The 20,895-nt window shown below is 31.6% G+C and overlaps 2 protein-coding genes across 2 annotated transcripts in view; both read right to left on the bottom strand.

Annotated features, from left to right (window-relative positions):
• Window positions 1-6,792: 6,792 nt before the first annotated feature.
• Window positions 6,793-11,125, bottom strand: LOC112501437 (septum-promoting GTP-binding protein 1-like). Its single transcript, XM_025105074.1, has 6 exons — window positions 10,715-11,125; window positions 9,575-9,713; window positions 8,846-8,939; window positions 8,706-8,745; window positions 8,534-8,617; window positions 6,793-7,273 (listed from the first exon to the last, which is right to left on the bottom strand). The coding sequence occupies exons 1-6, from the start codon at window positions 11,123-11,125 to the stop codon at window positions 7,109-7,111; spliced, it is 933 nt and encodes a 310-aa protein (XP_024960842.1). The 3' UTR covers window positions 6,793-7,108.
• An 8,422-nt stretch (window positions 11,126-19,547) lies between these two features.
• Window positions 19,548-20,895, bottom strand: part of LOC112501447 (glutamate receptor 3.4-like) — a 4,729-nt gene continuing 3,381 nt past the window's right edge. The window contains exons 4-5 of the mRNA XM_025105081.1: window positions 20,419-20,828; window positions 19,548-20,166 (exon numbers count right to left, since the gene is read on the bottom strand). Coding sequence (XP_024960849.1) covers window positions 19,726-20,166; window positions 20,419-20,828 — 851 coding nt within the window. The 3' untranslated portion in view covers window positions 19,548-19,725. The remainder of the gene's footprint in view (window positions 20,167-20,418; window positions 20,829-20,895) is intronic.

Below are 20,895 nucleotides of genomic sequence, written 5' to 3'. Positions count from 1 at the left end.
ATATAAAAAATCTAAAATATAATTAGAATAATTATCGAGTTCCAACAAAATAAATAATTATTATCTTTATAAAAAAATATATTATTAAACCAAATATAAATTACTTCGTTATTGTACATAAATTAAATTATAAAAAAATTGAATTAAAAAATTACACAAAAAATGAGGAATTTCAAATAGTTAATTTGATGCTAATATCGATATATTTTTGTCAAATTTTTACGATATCGTCAAACATATATTTTATTCAAAAATAAAAACATCATCGYTTTCWCAAAATCACCTAATGTCATATTATAACATCGACTGAGATAAAGAATAATATAAAATATTAAAATCACGATGTATCTCGCTGCATTGCGCGAGTACACTTCTAGTATATATATATATATATATAGATAATATCTGATTTTGGTTTAATCAAATTAAATCAATACAAATAAGATATAATAATTGAACATTTTAATTATTGAAATTTCTTATTCAGATACGTTCCAAGCGTGTGACCTAATGAGTTCTCGACATGTTGGTAATAAATATAAATTTCGTATTTATATTTATAAACAATGAACATTATCTAGTAATATATCTTGCCACCCAAATGACGAGAACCGATGATACAATAAATTATCGGTTTGTAGTCAATTTTAGTTTACACATTTAATTCTTTTTGTCCTTGATGGCTAGATTGAACACGATATATTGAATGTGTCATTCTCGTTATGTCCAATCTCTAGTTTCTTGATTCCCAAATATATTGATAAACAGATCATGATATCTCATATCAATTATCTTAGCATGCATGCATTTCCTTGGTATATATTTATCAAGGGACTCAGAGACATCAATCCCGTCATAAAGGAGAGATAAATCTTATCTCGATACATGCTAGTTCTATCATGCGTATATAAAATACCCAACAATCATTCTGTCACCCAGTTTCGGATGATTAGAATAAATATCACAATGTGTCACTCACACACATCAAACTCCATGTTCTTAAGTCAAAGAACTACATTTACATTGATCACATGAGAAACACTTATAACACTCACATGACAACCAATGCAGTGTTCTCATAGCGAGTCACGTTCGGTACATAAAATCTTCATCTTGTACCCACATGCAGATTCAATATCTCCATATGGATCCATATATATGCAAGTCATTATCATATTACTTCAACCTTAAACCCGAAATAATATTTAACTAGGACATTTAAAATACATCATTCTAAGGTTATTTATTATGAATAATTATAATATAGATATACTAAAATTGAACAATGCATTTTGTTTATTTTATTAATTTCATGAAACAAAACTCAAAATTACAATCATCGTGGTTTTTGGACATTTACTAACAATATGTATAGTTTAAACTGTTTAATCTATGATCCTTGAATCGGCTCACATAAGTACTTCTCTCCATATTCTACCTCATGCAAGTAATAATGACAATTTTTTTAGGCTGCTCAAGGTTGTAAGTAACATTGGCTTAATATTTTTACACTTGGGTGGCGTTTGTTTTTTAAGAGGTGCTGAAGTCTGAAGTCTGAATTCACTTCTGATTTTTAAGAGGTGGTGCTGAAGTCTGAAATCTGAATCAATCAGACTGTTTGTTTTTTGCGTCTGAAATCTGAAGTTTGAAGATGAGAGATCGAGAGTTGATATGGATTGACAGTTGACAGAGTTGAGAGATGAGAGATCGATACATAAGAGTTGATCCAGAGAAATCGAGCGTAAAGAGATCAGAGTAGGTAGACGACGATTTGAAATAAGAGGTAATAAGATGTTTCTCAACCACTTAAATTTCCAGACCTAATAAGAGCTTTTAAGCTCTTAATTAAAAAAAAAACACACTGAATCCTCTTATGTCTGACCGATTCAGAGTTAAGAGGACATTAAGAGCTTTTTTATTAAAAACAAACAGCCCCTTGTTGTTGTTTGTTTGAGATGCATATATTGCTATTACAATATTGGTTATGCATATAAAACCAACATTAGAGAGATGAATTTAGAAGTTTCAAACTCACATAAGAGAGTGACAAGCAAAACATCACACTTATGAACATAAGACTAATAGGATTTTGCACTCCAATAATATTTGTAGAGAAGTGTTGCCATAAACTCTGGGTGATAGAGAAGTGTGTGTTCAGAGTCTCAATTTTGATTTCATTATTTTCATGAAGATATATCTTGGAAACATCTTGATCAAATCGGCGTGAGGTTAGCTGTCTAGCTTGATTAGGTTCCTAACCCCTTAAATAATGTTTGTTTTGCCTGTTTTTATATACTGGGGGGATTTTTTCCGCTTTCTGCCATGGGCATCAGAAACTTCAAGACCGACCCGATACACCCGGTTAGTATTAAACTCAACTAATGCCAAACAAATAAAGACAAATTAATTGCATGAATACGTTTTGATATGTTGTATTTCAGTATTCATTGATCGATCTTTCATTTTTTGTTCTGGGTTTTATATATTTTTTTTGGAAACTAAGATTTTGATATTGGTTTGGTGATTCAACATTAGGGTTTCAAGAGATGCTAGTGACACAATGTTGCAGTTACAATGAAAGGTCACATGCCGACTAGAGTTTTCTCATTGGTGTTCCTTTTGACATTTGAATGTTGTTTTTGCTTGGATTCTGTATAGTACCCATGTTTGAGTTAATTGTCAAATTTACGTAGTTAAATGTCAATTTTTAGCTCATCACAAGTTCATGTAATAAACAACTTCCCCAAAACCCATGTTTAGCACATAATCAGATACATAAAATTACAAAACTTCCAATCACATCTTCCCTTTTCCATTACCCTCTAAATGTACCTAACCTGAAATGCACATTTTTAAAAAATAGATAAGGTTAAACCACAAGGTCTAGTGAGTAATTCCTTGATAGTTTTACATGATGAAAATCACCAAAGAATTTTGGAAAGTCAAACTTGAAAAGTCAATATAGGAACAATAGTTGTAGCACACCATACTGTGTGATTATTTCATGTTTATCGCACCACAAGAGTACGACAACTCAATTTAACGCACTAAGCATTAATTTATCACACCACAATGATGCGATAACCAATACTCATCGCATCACTAGGATGTGATAACCAAACTTCTCGCATCACTATGATGCGATAGCCAAACTCCTCGCATTACAAGAATGCGACAACATCATTTCATCGCATCAAACAGATGCGATAACATCATCTTTATCACACCGAATTCAAGTGATCAAATTCTCTTTTAAACAAAAACCATTGAGTATGTCACCCACAATCATTTACACCTCTCCATATTATGCCACCTTTATCCATTTTACACCTCTCCTATCAATTATGCCACCCTTATTCATTTTACACCTCTCGTGTCAATTATGTCACCCTTATCCCTTTTTACACCTCTCCTGCCGATTATGCCACCCTTATCCCATTTTACAACCCTCCTGCCAACCGATATCATCCCCACAATTGATAATACAATATCAAAACCCAATTATGCTAACAAATAGCAAATAGTGATACCTGAAAACATCCAAATTCGAAACACAACATGTTTCTTATAAAAAAACATTTCAGATTAAACTTTTAAAATAAAACTCATATTGATCACAATTAGATAGTATACTTTTAACCGACAACAAATTCAGATATTGAACACGAAATTATGTCTTCTTCTTCCTTTATGTTCGAACCGAGAGATCAACATAGACTTCACCACCCTTTTCTTTTTCTTCTTATCCCAAAACCAAAGAAAAGAAAAAGAAACAAAAACATATGCTATTCAGTCATAATCCAGCGCACGGTAGCTTCGCGCCACTGGCTTTTAACTTCACACCTTGTCTTTGTTGCATCCAACTTGACTTCGTTTTGGGACATATTTAGGGTCAAAAGTATCAGGAGGTCACAGGTTCAAATCCAAAGAGAAATAAAAACCCCCTTGTGGTCACAGAGGTTCAAATGCGGTGACTCCGGGCTATCTGCAAAGCAGGTGGTCGTTCTGAGATTAGTCAACTCGCATAGCGGGTTGGATATCCAGATTAATAAAAAAAAGAGGTGTTTGGTTTGATAAAATAGTTTTAAGGGATTTGAATTTCGTGGAAGGATTTGAAATTTTTGATGTGTTTGATTTATATGAGTTGAAACAGAATTAAATTCCATAGTCTATAAATAATTTATAAAGACAAATTATAAATAATTATAAAAAAGCTTGTGACGTTATCAATGTATGTACATCTTTGAGACACGAATCTCATAATAATTATGCATATTGTGCATTAAACATGCGCAAATGCAACTCGACCACAATATCTCATATGTGAACTGGCATGTCAGGGCCCCCAAGTAGGTACATGTTTTGACTAATTTGCAGTGCCCCATTGTCTGACTACCGACATCTCAATAATTGCATGCGTAAAAACCTTCAAAATATAATTCTACATATATGTATGTATGTTTAGAGAATCTCTTCAAAACTCATATTGACCTGATTGTCTTCGTTTTCACATAGCTTATATGTGTCATGCATAGATGCAACTAAGTATCTCGTCGAACCTAGGTACACACGACCTTCAACTCATTTACATTTATGAGATTTCGGGTAAGCTAGCTTGTTTGGGTTGGAATTGACCGGCTAAATAATTGTTTAAATTGTGGGAGCTCGTACCTTATGGGGAAAAAAAATAAATAATCAAGTTTGAACATCCGTCAAACATCTCCGGTGAACTCAAAACCAAAAATTTATAGTATCACGATGTGAACCACTATCAAATATATTGTTTCAGTTAAACATTGTGACCGCCAACTCTTTTATACACTATGGTCACCTATTTTTTTTTAATGCATTGTAATCATCTTGTGAACATAATATGACGCATTGACACTAAGAACAAAAAATGAAAAAAAATGCTAAAGATCCGAAAAGTATTGTGTAAGGTCTTGGGTACATATTGTTATCGTCTATTTTTTTTTATGCATTGTGATCACCTTGTGAACACAATGTTTATACAAGGACACTAAAAATAAAAAAAGAAAAACTAAATATATGTAAAAGTATTGTGTAAGAACTTGAATACATATTATGAATAATTAATTAATATTTTATTTAGTGGTTATGGATTTCTTATATTTGGAAGTTATGGATTTATTATCTATAGGAAGAATAAATTAATTAAATGTATGTGTGAGTTGACTTAATTATATTTTTAATTTATTTAATAAATAATATAATTATTTCAAATTAGTGGTTCAGGATGGATCTAATATATCTCACAAATTCTATGGTTCTTATTTGATCGCTCATATATATATAGGGAACGATCAAATAAAAACCACTCAATTTGTAAAAACATCATTCTATCAATCATAATTTTTCATTTTGTTCATATTTTTGAAATTATAAGAGGTTGATTAATTATTTTTATTGTGGAGGATGTTAATCCTGAATATTATCATCTTCATTATTTCAATTTTAGAGAAATGCATGAAACAGTTTCATTAAAATTTCATTAAGTAGTATATGAAACAATTTCATAACCATATATGAAACAACTTATCAAAAAAAGTATTATATGAAACAATTTCTCAAGATTAAACAATTTCATGAAAAAATTTCATAAGATTACGACGAATGAGAGTAGTTTTTACGGTTTTTACAAATTAGAGTGGTTTTTATTTTATCGCTCCTCTCTCTCTCTCTCTCTATATATATATATATATATATATATATATATGATTGGGTTCACGCGAGACCAACATGTTTTCGTGAGACCCGTGAGACCACATTTTTACACTTGAAACTTCACAGCAAAAACACTGTGAAAGTTACCTTAACAACATTTTGCTGTGAAGTTTCAAGTGTAAAAAAATGGTCTCACGGAAACAGGTTGGTTTCACGTGATCCCAAGTCTCTCTTTCTCTATATATATAGCCATAGGTTCATTTGAGAAGTGCTAAAAAATATATAAGAAATAGAAGTGATCCTAGCCTTTCCACTATTTTTTTTATTAACCTGGATATCCAACCCGCTAAGCAAGCCGACTAATCTCAGGACGACCACCTACTTTGCAGATAGCCCGAAGTCACTGTATTTGAACCTCTGTGGCCACAAGGGGATTTTTATTTCTCCTTGGATTTGAACCTGAGCCCTCCTGTTACTTTTGATATTTGGAGCCAAGCTCAAACCAATCAGACACCACCCTTGTGGTTTCCTTTTCACTAAATTTAACGGTCAATATTTGAGGGGCTAATTGTGCAGCACCAAATAGTTGTGCATATGTGAACCCATATGATTCACATATGAACTATATGTGCACATGTGAATCCTTGTGAATATAACAAGGACCAAGAATTTTACCCGGTAAGAGCGAGACAAACTCCAAGTAACAATAAGTGAGAGCGACGACTCTTACTACGGTTAGTGCTTACCGGGTAAATTGTTGTATAAGATATCACTTTTGTTGACTAAAATCTTATCCGGTAAGTAAATGATAATGTGGAATTTTATCGAGAAACACTTACCGAATAAGTATTTGATAAACAACCCTTTAGATTAATTTTTATGAGGTTCCTATGAAAGGTTCCATTACATTAGGTCAAGTTTCAACAACCTTAAGCAATGTAAATCCCTTAAGGAAACATTAAACATGACAAACATAAAACATCTAAGAGTCTATGGCTCAACAACATCGATAACTGTTATATCCCTACCTCCTTAAAGGTCAAACGTTCAATTAGTGAGAAGTGTATAATTCTACCATGTATAAACATCATATACTTCAAAAAGAAAAGAACAACAAAGACCCCTGAAGGATCTCTTGTACGTAATCAACTAATGTGCAGTGACAAGTTTTACATGAAGACGGGGAAGCCTCGATACCTCCACCAAGCTCTCCAATACATTCAGAATCAAGTAAACAACAAGAAACGGAAAAACACATACAGAAAAACCCTTGGAATCTCACTTAACTAAAAATGATAACATGGAAAATACAATGATCGATTCTACCACCACTTCCTCACAACCACTTCTTTACTATTCACATTTACGTTCACAAACGTAAACGTTGAGGAGGGTCTGAATCTATGCATAGCAAAATCCCACGTCAAAAATCGATGATAGGCTCCCCAATTGTAAGATTACGCTCCAAAACCCAAGGCAAGTCAAAGAGCTTTGCAGTTACGAACTTGAAGATTTTATTTACATTTATGTTGTAAGATGCACTCGAGAAGAACAAGGTTGCGTTTATGGCCTTCGCATACGTTCTTGCCTGTAAAATCCCAAACCAGTATAAAAACCAAACGAACACAGTAAGATCAAGAAAGAATATGACGTGTGCAGATCTTACAACCATTTAAAAAAGTAAAGAAACTGCTTTCGGTATATACAGATAAAAAATAGTTGCATTTGGTCACATTAATCACATTATGATTTGTGTATTGAGTGAAGGATGTGAGAGTTTGGTATGTTGATTGTGATTTTTTGTGACAAATTCAAGATTGGAGGTGGGAGAAAGGAACATTCTTTTAGAAGCTTGTGATGGTACCCCATCAATTTCATCATGAAAAGGTCAAAGGTTTTCACCTCATAAAGTTGACTTTTGAAGGTGTGATGTCCCAACTCCCTTTCAATCATAATGTAAAGTTGTGATTGAAATTTGTCTTAATTTTTATTTAACGTAACAAAAAATATTCAAAATTTCGTATCAATTTTAATCGGTAAGATATTATAATTAATTACATAAATGTTAATTTATTAAGTTATAATGAAAATTGTATCAAAATGAAACCAACTTTCTTCTAATTCTTATTTTGGGGAACCAACTTTCAAAATTGTTATTTAAGAGTCTCTATAAAACTTTTTGTTTATTTAAGGGTCTGGTTGACCTGTTAATGCTAACATCATCCAGATCTTTTATCAACAAAGATATTCTACGTCATATTAATTTTTATTTTAAAACTAATATTCCACGTCATACTTAAAATTGCAAAATAATTATAGAAAAATAACTAATTTTTTTTTTCAAAAATTATTGTAATAAAATCTATTTTTCATTCAAAATCTCGTTTTTTTTTTTTTTTTCAGATATCAAATTGAAGAATTTTTCAAAAATGGACTTCTTTACTCACAATTTGATATCTGAATTTAAAAAAAAACGAGAATTAGAATGAAAAATAAATTTTATTACAATAATTTTTGAAAAAAAAACAAATTTTAGTTATTTTTCTATAATTATTTTGCAATTTTAAATATGACGTGGAATTAGTTTTATAATAAAAAATTAATATGACGTGGAATATTAGTTTTAAAATAAAAAATTAATATGATTTAGAATATCTTAGTTGACAAAAGATCTGAATGATGTCAGCATTAACAGGTCAACTAGACCCTTAAATAAACAAAAAGTTTGATAGAGACCCATAAATGACAACTTTAAAAGTTGGTTCCCAAAATAGGAATCAAGTGAAAGTTAGTTCCATTTTGGTGCAATTTTCCCCAAGTTATGTTACAAAAATAACACAAATCTCACCTGGTTTGCGATCGTCCACTGTAAATCCAACGGAAGCTTGACGAATTCGTCAAACTTGCTCCCTACCATAACCGGTATCGCCATCTAAAAATGATTCGAAACAATTCGATTACTTGAAAAATCAACGAGAAAAATTTCCAAATGTAATGCTTTTATGATCATTTATGTTCACCTGATTATGATACCGAGCTTGCTGGTGCCAATTGATGACACTAATTGCAAACAAAACAATACGATCAGTATTTTTCAAAATATAAATTTAAAAAAAATAAAAGAAAAAGAAAATAAAAACAACCCGAAACATGTCAATACCTGTTAAGTGTACATCGACTCGTTAAATCGAACATGAATAATATGGCAACCGAGTCTTTACAAGCGGCGGGAATCGAAGTCCTTAAATCACCATCTACGTACGATCAAAATCGGTTTTTAGCGGATTATATATTGAGAATTAAAATTCGATTTCTCTACCAAGAAATTACCAAATCAAACACCATCACCAAGATATTTTCTTTAAAGGGAAATTGCATGAAAAAGTAACGTACTTTAACTTGATTCTTATTTTGGATAACGTACTTTCAAAACTTCCATTTTGATACCTAAGATGTAAAGTTTTAAACATTTAAGTATCCGGTTGAAACATTAACCGATTACCATGCTCTTGTGACGAGTGATGTATATCCGGTTAATACTTCAACAAATAATACTGAGTTGGATACCACATCACTCATCACATCGGAATGGTAACCGGTTACCCGGGTATTTAAATATTTAAAACTTTACATCATAGGTCCCAAAATAGAAGTTTTAAAAGTACGTTACTTAAAATAAGAATTTAATACGTTATTTTTTCATGCAATTTACCATTTTCTATATCATTCATAATGAATAATCATAGATATCATAAATAATTTTCATCATAAATATCTGAATATTTTCAAAATATTTATTTTTCTCCTTTTTGAATCTGCCCGATTTTAATTAATTAATTATTAATTAAAAAAATTAATCAAGAAAATGTAATTAAAAATTAATTATGACCTGGATAAAATGCATCACCACCCACTTCCCAGATGCTGTAGGAGATCCTGGCTCCTCTAACACAAAGTGTTTTATCCATTTGATTTATTCCTCTGTCTTTTAATTCTTCTTCATTCTTCTCTTTCCCAACGTACTTCGCCTTCAATTTCAAAACCAATTCAAAATATGATAAACAAGAAACAAGCAAATGGGTTGCTTTGAAATTAATTTCTGATTTCACTACTGATTTTTAAGAGGTGGTGCTGAAATCTGAAATCTGAAATCTAAATCAGTCAGACTGTTTGTTTTTGTAAACCGAATAATGTCTGGAGTCTTAAATCTGAATCAATAATTTGTTTTTATAACCAACAAAACGTATGAACATGTATAATTTCTGATTTCACTTCCGTTTATGTTCCCAAGATTCCTTTAATTCTTCGTTCTCCTCCAAATCAAGCCTTCCATCCTCATGGTTAATAAAAATAAAAAAAGGGGTTTCTTTGTTTGGTTTTGCCTAGAAGATGAATGGAAAGGGTTTCAAGATTTCAAGAAATGATAAGAATGAGTATTTTATAAACGAAAAAAGATTCAAGATTTCATAAAACTAATAGATTGCCCAGAAAACACCCATTCCTCTTTAGCATGTTTCTGGGTAATTGCAAGCAAAACCCCCCAATGCAATGCTCCAAGATTGATATAAAGTTCACAAAATTATTAAAAATGGGTATTTTCTGTTTGTGTTAGCCTAGAAAATGTACGAAATTCCTTTCAAGATTTCAAGAAAAGCCCCAATAAAGCAATAAAAATAGGTATTTCTTATTTTGGGTTTTTGCCTAAAAATGGTGAATGAATATGCCTTCAAGATTTCAAGAAAAGCCCCAATGGAAATGGCAAAAATGTGTCTTCTGGTTTTGGTATTCCCCAGAAAATGAATTGAAAATGTTTTCAAGATTTTATCATTTTAAGTAAAATGAGTGTTTCTGCTTGAAATATGAACCAAAATTTCCTTCAAAAATTCAAGAAATCCAATAAAAAAAAAACTACTTTATTTTCTTGAAAACATAATCTGACAAAAACAAAACAAAGCTTTTCCACAAAAAGCATATGAATATATGATGTGTGTGTATATATATATATATAATTATGGGTATATGTAATTACCAAGAAGCTTGTTTTGCCGATGTGTTGATCACCCAACAAACTGATCTTCAAAGCCACCAAATCGGAACCCTCTTTATCATGATCAGAGCCGCCGCAGGATGACGTCATTTCGCCGGAAGCGAATCCATCGCCGCTAGAGGCTGTCATTTCTACCGAAGGAAACTGGTGGTACACGGTGGCAACATCCATCGCCGTCGTTGTCCTTTCCGGCCGACGAGGACGACGATGAGAAGTCGGAATCAAAGGGCCGGAACCGGAATGCAATAAATGACGGTACCGGATAGATTTTCCGATCCAACAAGCAAGAAATTGGTGCCATAGAGATCGAGCACATCGCCGGAGAAGAGATGCACGCCAGAGGATGGTTTTCTTGAGGTCTAATCCCCACATTTTTCTGGTAATCTGATTCATATTTGATGCTAATTTTCTGAAATCTTCTCAAATTTATTCCTGAAAGTAAACCTTTTTCAGGGAAGAGATGGAGATGGAGATGGAGATGGAGATGGAGGGAGGGACCGCTCAAGAAGTGTGTTTTTATCTCTGGGCATAGCTTTTTAGTGAAAAGCTTGGCCACTCAAGTGCTTTTGTTTCAATTGTAGTTTGAGGTGGTGTTTATTTTTTCTAATAATATGTGTCTATATTATATTATAAAATATTTGATAAAAGTTCTTAAAAATAATTTTTTATATATAAAGTATTGTTTATTGATAATATTACTTACAAATTTAAGATTACAAGTACAACTTATTAAAACTATATGTCTGAATTTGTGTAAATAACTGCGAATATATATATATATATATATATATATATATATATAATCAAATAGAAAATAAACATCTTATTTTAAAATACAAAAAATCTAAAATATATTATTGAATTTTAACAGAATACTTAATTATTATTTTTATAAAAAAACTAGAAAAGTACTCGCACAATGCAACAAGATAAATCTTAATTTTAATGTTTAATTTTTATTCTTTATCACTATAGAGATAATACGATTTTATGTGGTTTTGAGAAAGCGATGTTTTTATTTTTGGTTTAACAATATAATTTTTTATAAAGATAATAATTAAAGATTATGTTAGAATTCAATTATTATCTTAATTATATTTTAGATTTTCTATATTTAAAATGAATATTTATTTTGTATTTGTTTATGTTTATCTACAGTTAGTTATGCGAATTAAAAAATGTAGCTTTAATAAGTTATATTTATGCAAAATTACTTGTATTCTTGAATTTTAAGTAATATGTATCAATAAACGGTACTTCATACATAAAAAATGGTTTTTAAGAATTTTTGTCAAATGCTTTATAATATAGCATAAATATATTATTAAACCTAAAATAATTATAATAAAAAAATTTAAATTAAAAAAAATACAAACAAGAACTTTTAAATAGTTAATTTGATACTAATATTGATATATTTTTTGTAAATTATATATGATATTTTCAAATTTATATTTTATTCAAAAATAAAAACATTTTCGCTTTCTCAAAACCAAATAAAATCGTATTTATATTAACATGGATAAAAAATAAAACGAAACATTGAAATTGAAATATGTTTCGATGCATTGCACGAGTACCATTCTAGTTTTTAATTAATAGTTTTGAAAAAGTTTACATATATCTTCACAAATTCTGAGTTTTTATATTACAACATTAATTATATTATTAAATTTTAGATAAAAGATTAACAAACAGTGTTCGTAATTAAAACCTGTATGAAACCCATCTCCATGGACACATCAATGTGAAGAACCCTTTTTGGCTCATTCGGCTGCTGAGGTTAGCAGGAGCCTGAGATCGAACCAATGACCTGTTTTATATTTTGATAAAGTCGTCTCACCCATTTGTCAATTGAGCTACATGATATAGACAATTATATTATTAAAATAAAATATTAATTTTCTCTTCTACATATTTGATTTTAAAAAATCTTGTTAACTATTTTAAATAACTAAAAGGGTACTCGCACAATGCAGCAAGATGCAACGAGATACATCTTAATTTTAATATTTCATTTTATTTTTTATCTCAGTTATAGTATGGTCTTATGTGATTTTGAAAAAACGATAATGTTTTTATTTTTGCATAAAATATAATTTGAAGATATCATAAAAATTTGACAAAAATATATCTATATTAGTATCAAATTAACTATTTAAAATTCCTATTTTTTGTATAATTTTTTAATTCAATTTTTTTATTATAATTCAATTTAGGTTCAATAACGAGTAATTTATATTTTGTTTAATAATATAATTTTCTTATAAAGATAATAATTAATTATTTTGTTAGAAGTTGATAATTATTCTAATTATATTTTAAAATTTTAAATTTTTAAAATTTTAAAATGAGATATTTATTCTTTATTTGGTTATGTTTATCTGTAGTTAGTTATACTAATTCAAATATGGAGCTTTAATAAATTGTACTTATGCATAATTTATTTGTAATCTAGAATTTTTAAGTAATATGTATAAATATACAATACTTCATGTATAAAAAATAATTTTTAAGAATTTTTGTCAAATAATTTATAACATAGTATAGATTTTTTCCTTAATTTTCAAAATATATTGAGGAATAAAAAAACAAAATTTTCTTTTTTAAAATATTTGTTGAGGTTTTTTGAAAAAATAAATAAAATATAAAAATTAACAACCGTTAGATTGACGAGGGCGACCGTAGAACAGGGACAGTTGACCGGTTATTGTGGAAGGCAAATATGATATCATTGGAATTAGAAGGAACCAAAATTTAAACCTGCTTTCCGCCTTTGCTCATGGGTAGCTTTCGGTTATTTCGACAATCCACCTTTTTTTTAATACAAATTCTCCCACGGGGTTTAAATAATTAATACCATAATCTTAACTCATTAAGTTTCATATATTTGATTAAGACATTTTTAAGACGTAGTGTAAATCTTTACACGTACAGCTTAATAGTAAAACACTGTGATGGACCGTAGAAGGTGTTGTGGCATCGGCTCGACGAGATTCAGGTAAAAAAACTCAAAATACGAGTTTAATAATGGACCGTAGGGGATGTAAATTTGGTATGAGTTGGGATTATTATTGTATATAAGATTTTGTAAAAAGTTTGGTGAAAGATGGTTGGGAAACGATCTCAAACGAAGGTTGTTCACGATAGTCGCACCAAGGGTGTAACCGGGATGGGCCTAGCGGTGTTGGACCAGGTTTTGGGTCGGGGCAGACACTTGTCTCGGTCGAGTTCGGTTAAACTCGAATTATTTTGATAAAATCGATATTTGTTAAAATTATATATGGGGCTCATTTATTTACTTGGATTAATCGAAATAAATCGGGATGTTTCGATTAAGTTGGTAAAGATTTGGACATCAAATTATAAAGAATACTAATTAATTGGGTTCCCACACTTAAATTATAAGAAATAATTTAATAACTTATTTCGGGAGTTGGGATTAGATAATTGTGGGATTGAACGTTTTTAAAACAAGAATCATATATGATTAAAAGTTGGGCGCGTCGTAATTTATATTGGACGTGAAATATTTCATGGGGGGTATATGGCGATGGGAATAAAAGTTTAGTACATCATTTTACAATCTAGCTAAACCATTGTATTTAAACAAAGAAAAATCAAAATGAGAACATACAAAAAAAAAAAACAAAAATTACGTAATAAATATTGAACGATATTCACATGAGACTTTCTACTAAAGCTAACAACTACACAAATTAATTTAAACTAAACAATCATATTAAATCCATATTACCAAAATACATCAGGTTCATCGGGTTGAGTTGGGTTTGGGTTGAAATTACCCTAACCCTATTTTAACCCAATACATATTTTCAGAAAATTTTACAACTCGATTAGATATTGAATCGTTTCAAGTTGGGTTTACCGAGTTAGTCGGGTTATTCTTTGAGCACCCTTAATCAAAAGGGGACCAACTTGGTGGGGAGATGCAACTTCGGGGCCGTTTACCAAACACTTTCCCGGTAAGTGCTTACCGATAAAAATTCAACATTATTATTTACTTATCGAGTAAGATTTTAGTCCACTAAAACGACATCTTATGCAACAATTTACCCGATAAGCTTCAACTGTGGTAAGAGTCGTAGCCCTCACTTACCGGGTAAAACTCATGGTTCTTATCTCACTCTTACCGGGTAAGATTCTTGGTCCTTACCATATTCATCCGATGAAATAACGTAACTTGGTAAGCACTTACCTTAGTAAGTGTTTGATAAACGACCCCATCGATGACTTAAGTATGGCATTTGAAATGGAAAATAGTTATATATTATTGAATGAATCATGAATATTAAAAGAATCAATAATACATGATATCATTGTATAGAATGAAACTATATTTTTATAGGCAATTAGGTTGTAGGCATAAAATATAAATGAACCACTTTTAGAAGGTGGGCAATTAAAAATTTGAAGTTAGTTTGGAAGTTAGCATTATGGTGTAGACCCAAATGTAGGGCACGTGGCAAACCTATATTAAAAGGAATTCATTAATAGACCCCTTTGCTATGTATAAAGATGTTCAAAACCAATTCCCAATTTAATGTGGCATAACTACTCTTTAACGAGATTATGCCCGACTTTTAATCGATTGTTCTTATCTGATATAATAACTGGTTTATAATATGATCGATGGTTTGAACTTGTTCTTCGTAAGAAAAAACACTAAAAAGAGAAAAAGTTGAACTCATCTGAACCATCCATCTATCCATCAAGTGCAATCCAATAGTTGTAAATACGATGTTTTTTAAAGTTCAAAAAATTAAAAATGGGGTGTTTGAGATTGCTTATAAAAAACAACTTATTGATTTATTTCAGTATGACACCGGCAATAAGTACTTTTGAGGGTTTGAATAAACAGCTTATATCGGTGCCAAACCGGTAATAAGAAGTTTTTGAAGAAGTTAAACCCTTTTAACTTATAATAAGTTGATAAGAACTTTTGTAGAAAAAACATAAGTTGTTTCAAATAAGCAATTCTAAATACCCCTTAGGAATGGTATATTTAAATACATCTATTTACTTATTTTTAATTTATCAATTAAAAGTAAACTTCTTTTTTAAATCTAAATAATCTTAATTAACATTTTAATTAGGTAAAAAGTAATTTATTATTTTCAATTTGATATACATGTTGATATTTACTTTTTATGTAATTCACATAGAAGTTAATGTGTTTTTTGGTAAATATAAATAATGTTATATTAGTTACTATTCACATGAGAATAACTCAACATAATATTGACATATCATATATGTAATATAATCGTCTTTTTAATTCTACATACTTATGTTGATATTCACATGGGAATAAATATATAAGTTCATTTATATCATGGGAAAATTGTATTTAAATGTATTTATTTGTTCATATTAATCAACGCTTTTATTGTAGAATATATTAATAGATTTCAATGTGTAAATGGGTTAAAAAAATGTATAGTGTTTATTTAATAACCGTATATGCACTAGTTATTCACGTGTGATGATGTGAATAAGAGTGATCATACAAAACAAAGTTTAACAACAAAATATTTCATATATATAACTTACGATTCATTCACATTATAATGTACCTTTCATTTGAAACAACCATGTGAGTTCTATGAACAATATGACATTGTTGTGTGAGTCTACTGAAGGGTTTTGACACGATCATGTGGGGACCTGGTAGCCCATATGAGTTCTTTGACATGTTTTGGCATGACCATGGTTTGTACAAGTAGTAGATGTCTCATGAATAGTAAAATACTTATATGGATGTGTGGGTTGTGGTATGTGTAGGTTATGTGCAAACATAGACAAGTTAGCTTACGCAAGATCATAGTGTGTCTTCATGCATATATATAGTTTTCAAGTATGATTATGTTGGTGCTTTGTTGTAGGTAAGAGAGTGCGAGAAATGGATTCAGTGACATTTAAGGGTTTATGAGATGAAATGATATATGAATAGAATGAATGGCTTGTCGATTTATAATACTTATGGACTTTCCTATGTGGTTGAAACCTTGGTGTAACACTCAAAAATGCTGGTATGTGAATATTTCGGGATATTACACCAGGTTTTGACCTTAGAATACTAATTTCTAAGTGTATGTGTGGGCTTATGTGTTGGAGTCCAAGAGAGTGTTCTTGAAAGCTTTGTACAGAAGTTCTGGAAGTCTAGCTTATGGAAGCTAAAGATTCGGGTTTGGAACCTAGGTTTAATTTAACCTAGCAATGTGAGTTTTAGGTTGTTTTGTGAAAACTTTGTATGTGTCAAAATTGTATATTTTGGAGTTTTAAAGTGTTTCCTTTGACATTTATCAAATTTGTTGATTATATAATGAAGTTTGCATATTTGGTACATTTGGTTTAACAAACATAGAAAAATTCATATGGGGTATTTTGATAAATAAATCATAAGAGTGTGTTCTTCTGATGATTTATTTTGTAAATGAAGTTTAGTTGATGGTAATGCACTTTTAGTGTATTTGAGTTGATGAATCGTTCTAGAAAATGCATTTTATTGACTTATGTTGGATTTTATTGAGTAGTTACATAAGTGTGGATTTATTGGTTTAAATTGCTCAATGTTGAGCTTTGGACATGATTTGCATATATTACACACTTATTTGGGAATTACATGTTTTCAATTAGTTGATCATTCAATTGGAGTCATGTAACTAGACTGTAATGCATTTGGATTCATAGGCATGTGAGCCACTCGTTTAATTAGTGAGGAGTTTTGATTTTCTCACTTTAAGACCAGTGCTCGAGTAGGCATGGTGGTCGTGTCGGTGTTGCGGAGAGGGACCCATGTAAGGTTGAACTCCATGACCGCATGTATTGCAAAGATAGACTCTTGCAGAGTCAGACTCTGGGACTCCAGGACCGCATGATTTGTTGATACCATTTTGGTATTGCGGAGGTGAACTCGCATAGAGTCGGACTCTGGGACCAGCAGGTCGATGTTTGTTGTTTAACTGAGAAGTTTTGATGTTCTTACTCTAATTTCTAGCGAGTGGTCACCAAGTCATAGTTTTGAGAGCTTGTGGTGGTACCCTATTGGGTAGTATACAGAGCTAGTATCTTGTGATTATACTATGTTGAGTCATATATGGAGCTAGGTCTTGCAGTGGTGCTCGTTGGAACCGTATACGAAAACTGGTGACTTTTGTGGTGAGACTCATCCAGAGGACGAGTAAGAATTTTGGTTACCCTTAGCACTCATCGGAGTCGTAACGGAGCTTGGGTCTTTTGGTGGTACTCAGTAGATCATATACGTACCCAATGACGTTGAGAGAAACTTGGTAACGTTGATGTATGACTTACTTTGTGCTCGCCACATTCGATGGATACGAGTCTCTCCCGTCACCGAAATGTGTTATTTTTGGATATTGTATTATCCATGTTTTCAGTGTTGTTTTGGGTTTGAAGAGTATCCATAATTTATGGTTCTGATATAATGAAACTTACCCATGTTTTGGTGTTTGGATACTTGAGTTTTATCCATGTTTCAATATTTGAATATTAAACTTTATTCACATTATGAGTGAGTATTGGGTTTGATTTCATATTTGAATGAGTGTTTTGATTTAGAGTTTTTTGACTTACAAAAATGGTGGGTTCTAGAAAAATGTTGCTTTTATGATAAAGACGTTTTATTTGAGAAATTATGATTTAAATGATCGGTCTTTCAACTTTACTGTTTTGTAATCATGATGAAAGCTGCTTAAGCCTAAATCTTTTTATTTTCCAACATGTGCATTGGGTCCTTGTTGGGGGAATGGTACTAGCGACACTGTAATGAGTCGAGTGCTAGTTAGAGGCACGATAAATAATTAACTATTTGAAGACATCTTTCGTACCTTGGAGATAACGTATGTTAATAGGTTTTAGTAACATCTGTCCCTAATCTAGACCTCATATAAGGTTTAAATTATTACTGGTTGATGTTAAATCCTAGATTGTCAGTATAGGTAATCAAGTCTTGACATTTAGAAAAGATTCCTTATCTGATATTTATGTTCACGTAGTTTATGTGGTATATTTAGGATACATAGTATGTTATGAATAAAGTTATGCACACATGGAACGTTTTGCTGGAGAATATTTAGATATATTCGGTATGTTGGGTTATGCCTTGTTTGGGATGTCGAAGATTAGTTACAGGCAGGAAACTGCAATCGTGTTTTAGTGTATATGATTCAGTCACCTCTACGCTTAAAAACAATGTGGGTGATCTATCACCGTGTCGTATAGATCAACATGGTGCATATAACACAAAAGACAGTTCTCATCGATACAAATATTATATATTTAAGTCTAGGGACTTGGAATGTCATTATGGCAAACGTTATGGTACAATATATAATTGTACCCAACATGTAATAATCATTACAAGAATAGTCCTAATGGTCACATTAATGGGTTATTTTCCAACATTTAAGGATTTGATATACATATTATTAGGGGCCGTTTATTAAACACTTACTTTGCAAGTGTTTACCGGATAAATTTTCTTATCGAATGAACATGAGAAGAACCAAGAATCTTACCGGGTAAGAGTGATGAGAATGATGGAGAGTCTTACCCGGTAAGTGAAGATGACGACTCTTACCCAGGTGTAGTCACTTACCCAGTAAATTGTTACATTCGATGTGTTTTAATATACTAAAATCTTGCCCATCAAAATAAATTATAGTGTTGACTCCTATCGGTAAGAGCTTACCGCGTAAGCAATTGGGTAAACGGCACCTTAGTGAACTCACGAGGCCTTTGATAGATTCAGACATGACTTAATTTTAATAGAAAATCAATAAATTCTAGCGAAAATGTATTGAATTCTAAGTGTGCCCTAATCTGTTGTTACCAAACATGTGTAGTTCACTTCCAACTGTTTGAAAATATACATATACAAAAGGCATGCAAGAACAGAACTTTCCAATTTAGGAAAGTTGATTATTCTGCACAACACCAAAAATCCCGATTCAAGACAGCGAAGCGTTATCCCCGTTAACTTGTCGCTTGTTTCGCTTCAGCATTTCCTTGATCTCGGCCTCTTTCTTATCATAAAAGTCGATCAGATCTTTGAAACTGGTTGAACGTAACGCTCGCCTCACACTCCGCCGAGCTGGTTCGGGTTCCGGAATCTCATGATCCACTTCTTCGTTGGGATTAAAACTACGGTATTGACACAACACTCGGCAAAAGTAAACGCTAAGCGAAATGAAGCATGCGATACCACAGATGAGGAACAGACCCCAGAAGCTGCTTAACGAAAGGCTGTTATCGTCGATTTCAGCAACTTGAGATGAGCAAGAACTGGATGCCAGCCATTTGTCGTGGATTCTTTGCAGCTCTCCGTTTTCCGAGAGTTGGAGGACGGCTGTAGATAAATCAAGCGCAAGAGGAGAATCCCTCTGAAATGCCTGAAAGGGTGAGGGGTGCTCATCAGGAAAGCTGCAAGATTCTAAAAATAGAAATCAAGATTGATTTCTTTTCTTTTTCTGAATCGATTTAACAAAATTTCCTATTTTGCACTCATTTTGACTGGTAACCTGTTGATCTTGTAACATTTGATGATATGTATACCCATTTAAGAAGTTTGATTTTGGAAAGTTTCTAGTTAGACCAAAAGAAGTCAAACTTTAATTATAGGTGAAGATTAGAAGCAAACTTACGAATCCCCAGCCGCTTTTGGTGAACTCCCGACCAACAATCTTGAACTCGCACTTGGTGTAAGTCATGAAAAGCTCGATATATGGAAGCTCGTCAACAATGGCAGCTACACCGCCACGTTTTGGACCAAGATGAAGGGCGTTCAAGTAATCCACTTTGTCTTTCAGTGATCTGATCCTAGATTCTGCGACGTTGAGCTCTTGGATCAAATAATTATATGCAAAAGATCCGTCTTGAACTCCAATGGGTTCGTTACTTGAGATCAAGCTATCTAAGCCCTCGATTCGTGAAGTCAACTGTTGAACGGTGAGGATCGAAGTCAAACTGGCTGTGTAGCTTGAATTGATGATCAACACAACAAACAGCCACAAGAGCAGAACTAAGCGCCCCAACGTGCTAACCGTGTTCTCCCCTGCACATTCGAGAATCCTACTCTGTCAAGTTTTCATCAACTAGACACATACCATAATATATATATA

This window comes from Cynara cardunculus, unplaced genomic scaffold (assembly GCF_001531365.2).
Source record: "Cynara cardunculus var. scolymus isolate 2C unplaced genomic scaffold, CcrdV1 Un_Scaffold_122, whole genome shotgun sequence".
NCBI classification, from domain to species: Eukaryota; Viridiplantae; Streptophyta; class Magnoliopsida; order Asterales; family Asteraceae; genus Cynara; species Cynara cardunculus.
Note: the sequence above shows the minus strand (reverse complement) of the source record. Positions and strands in the feature narration are given on the sequence as shown.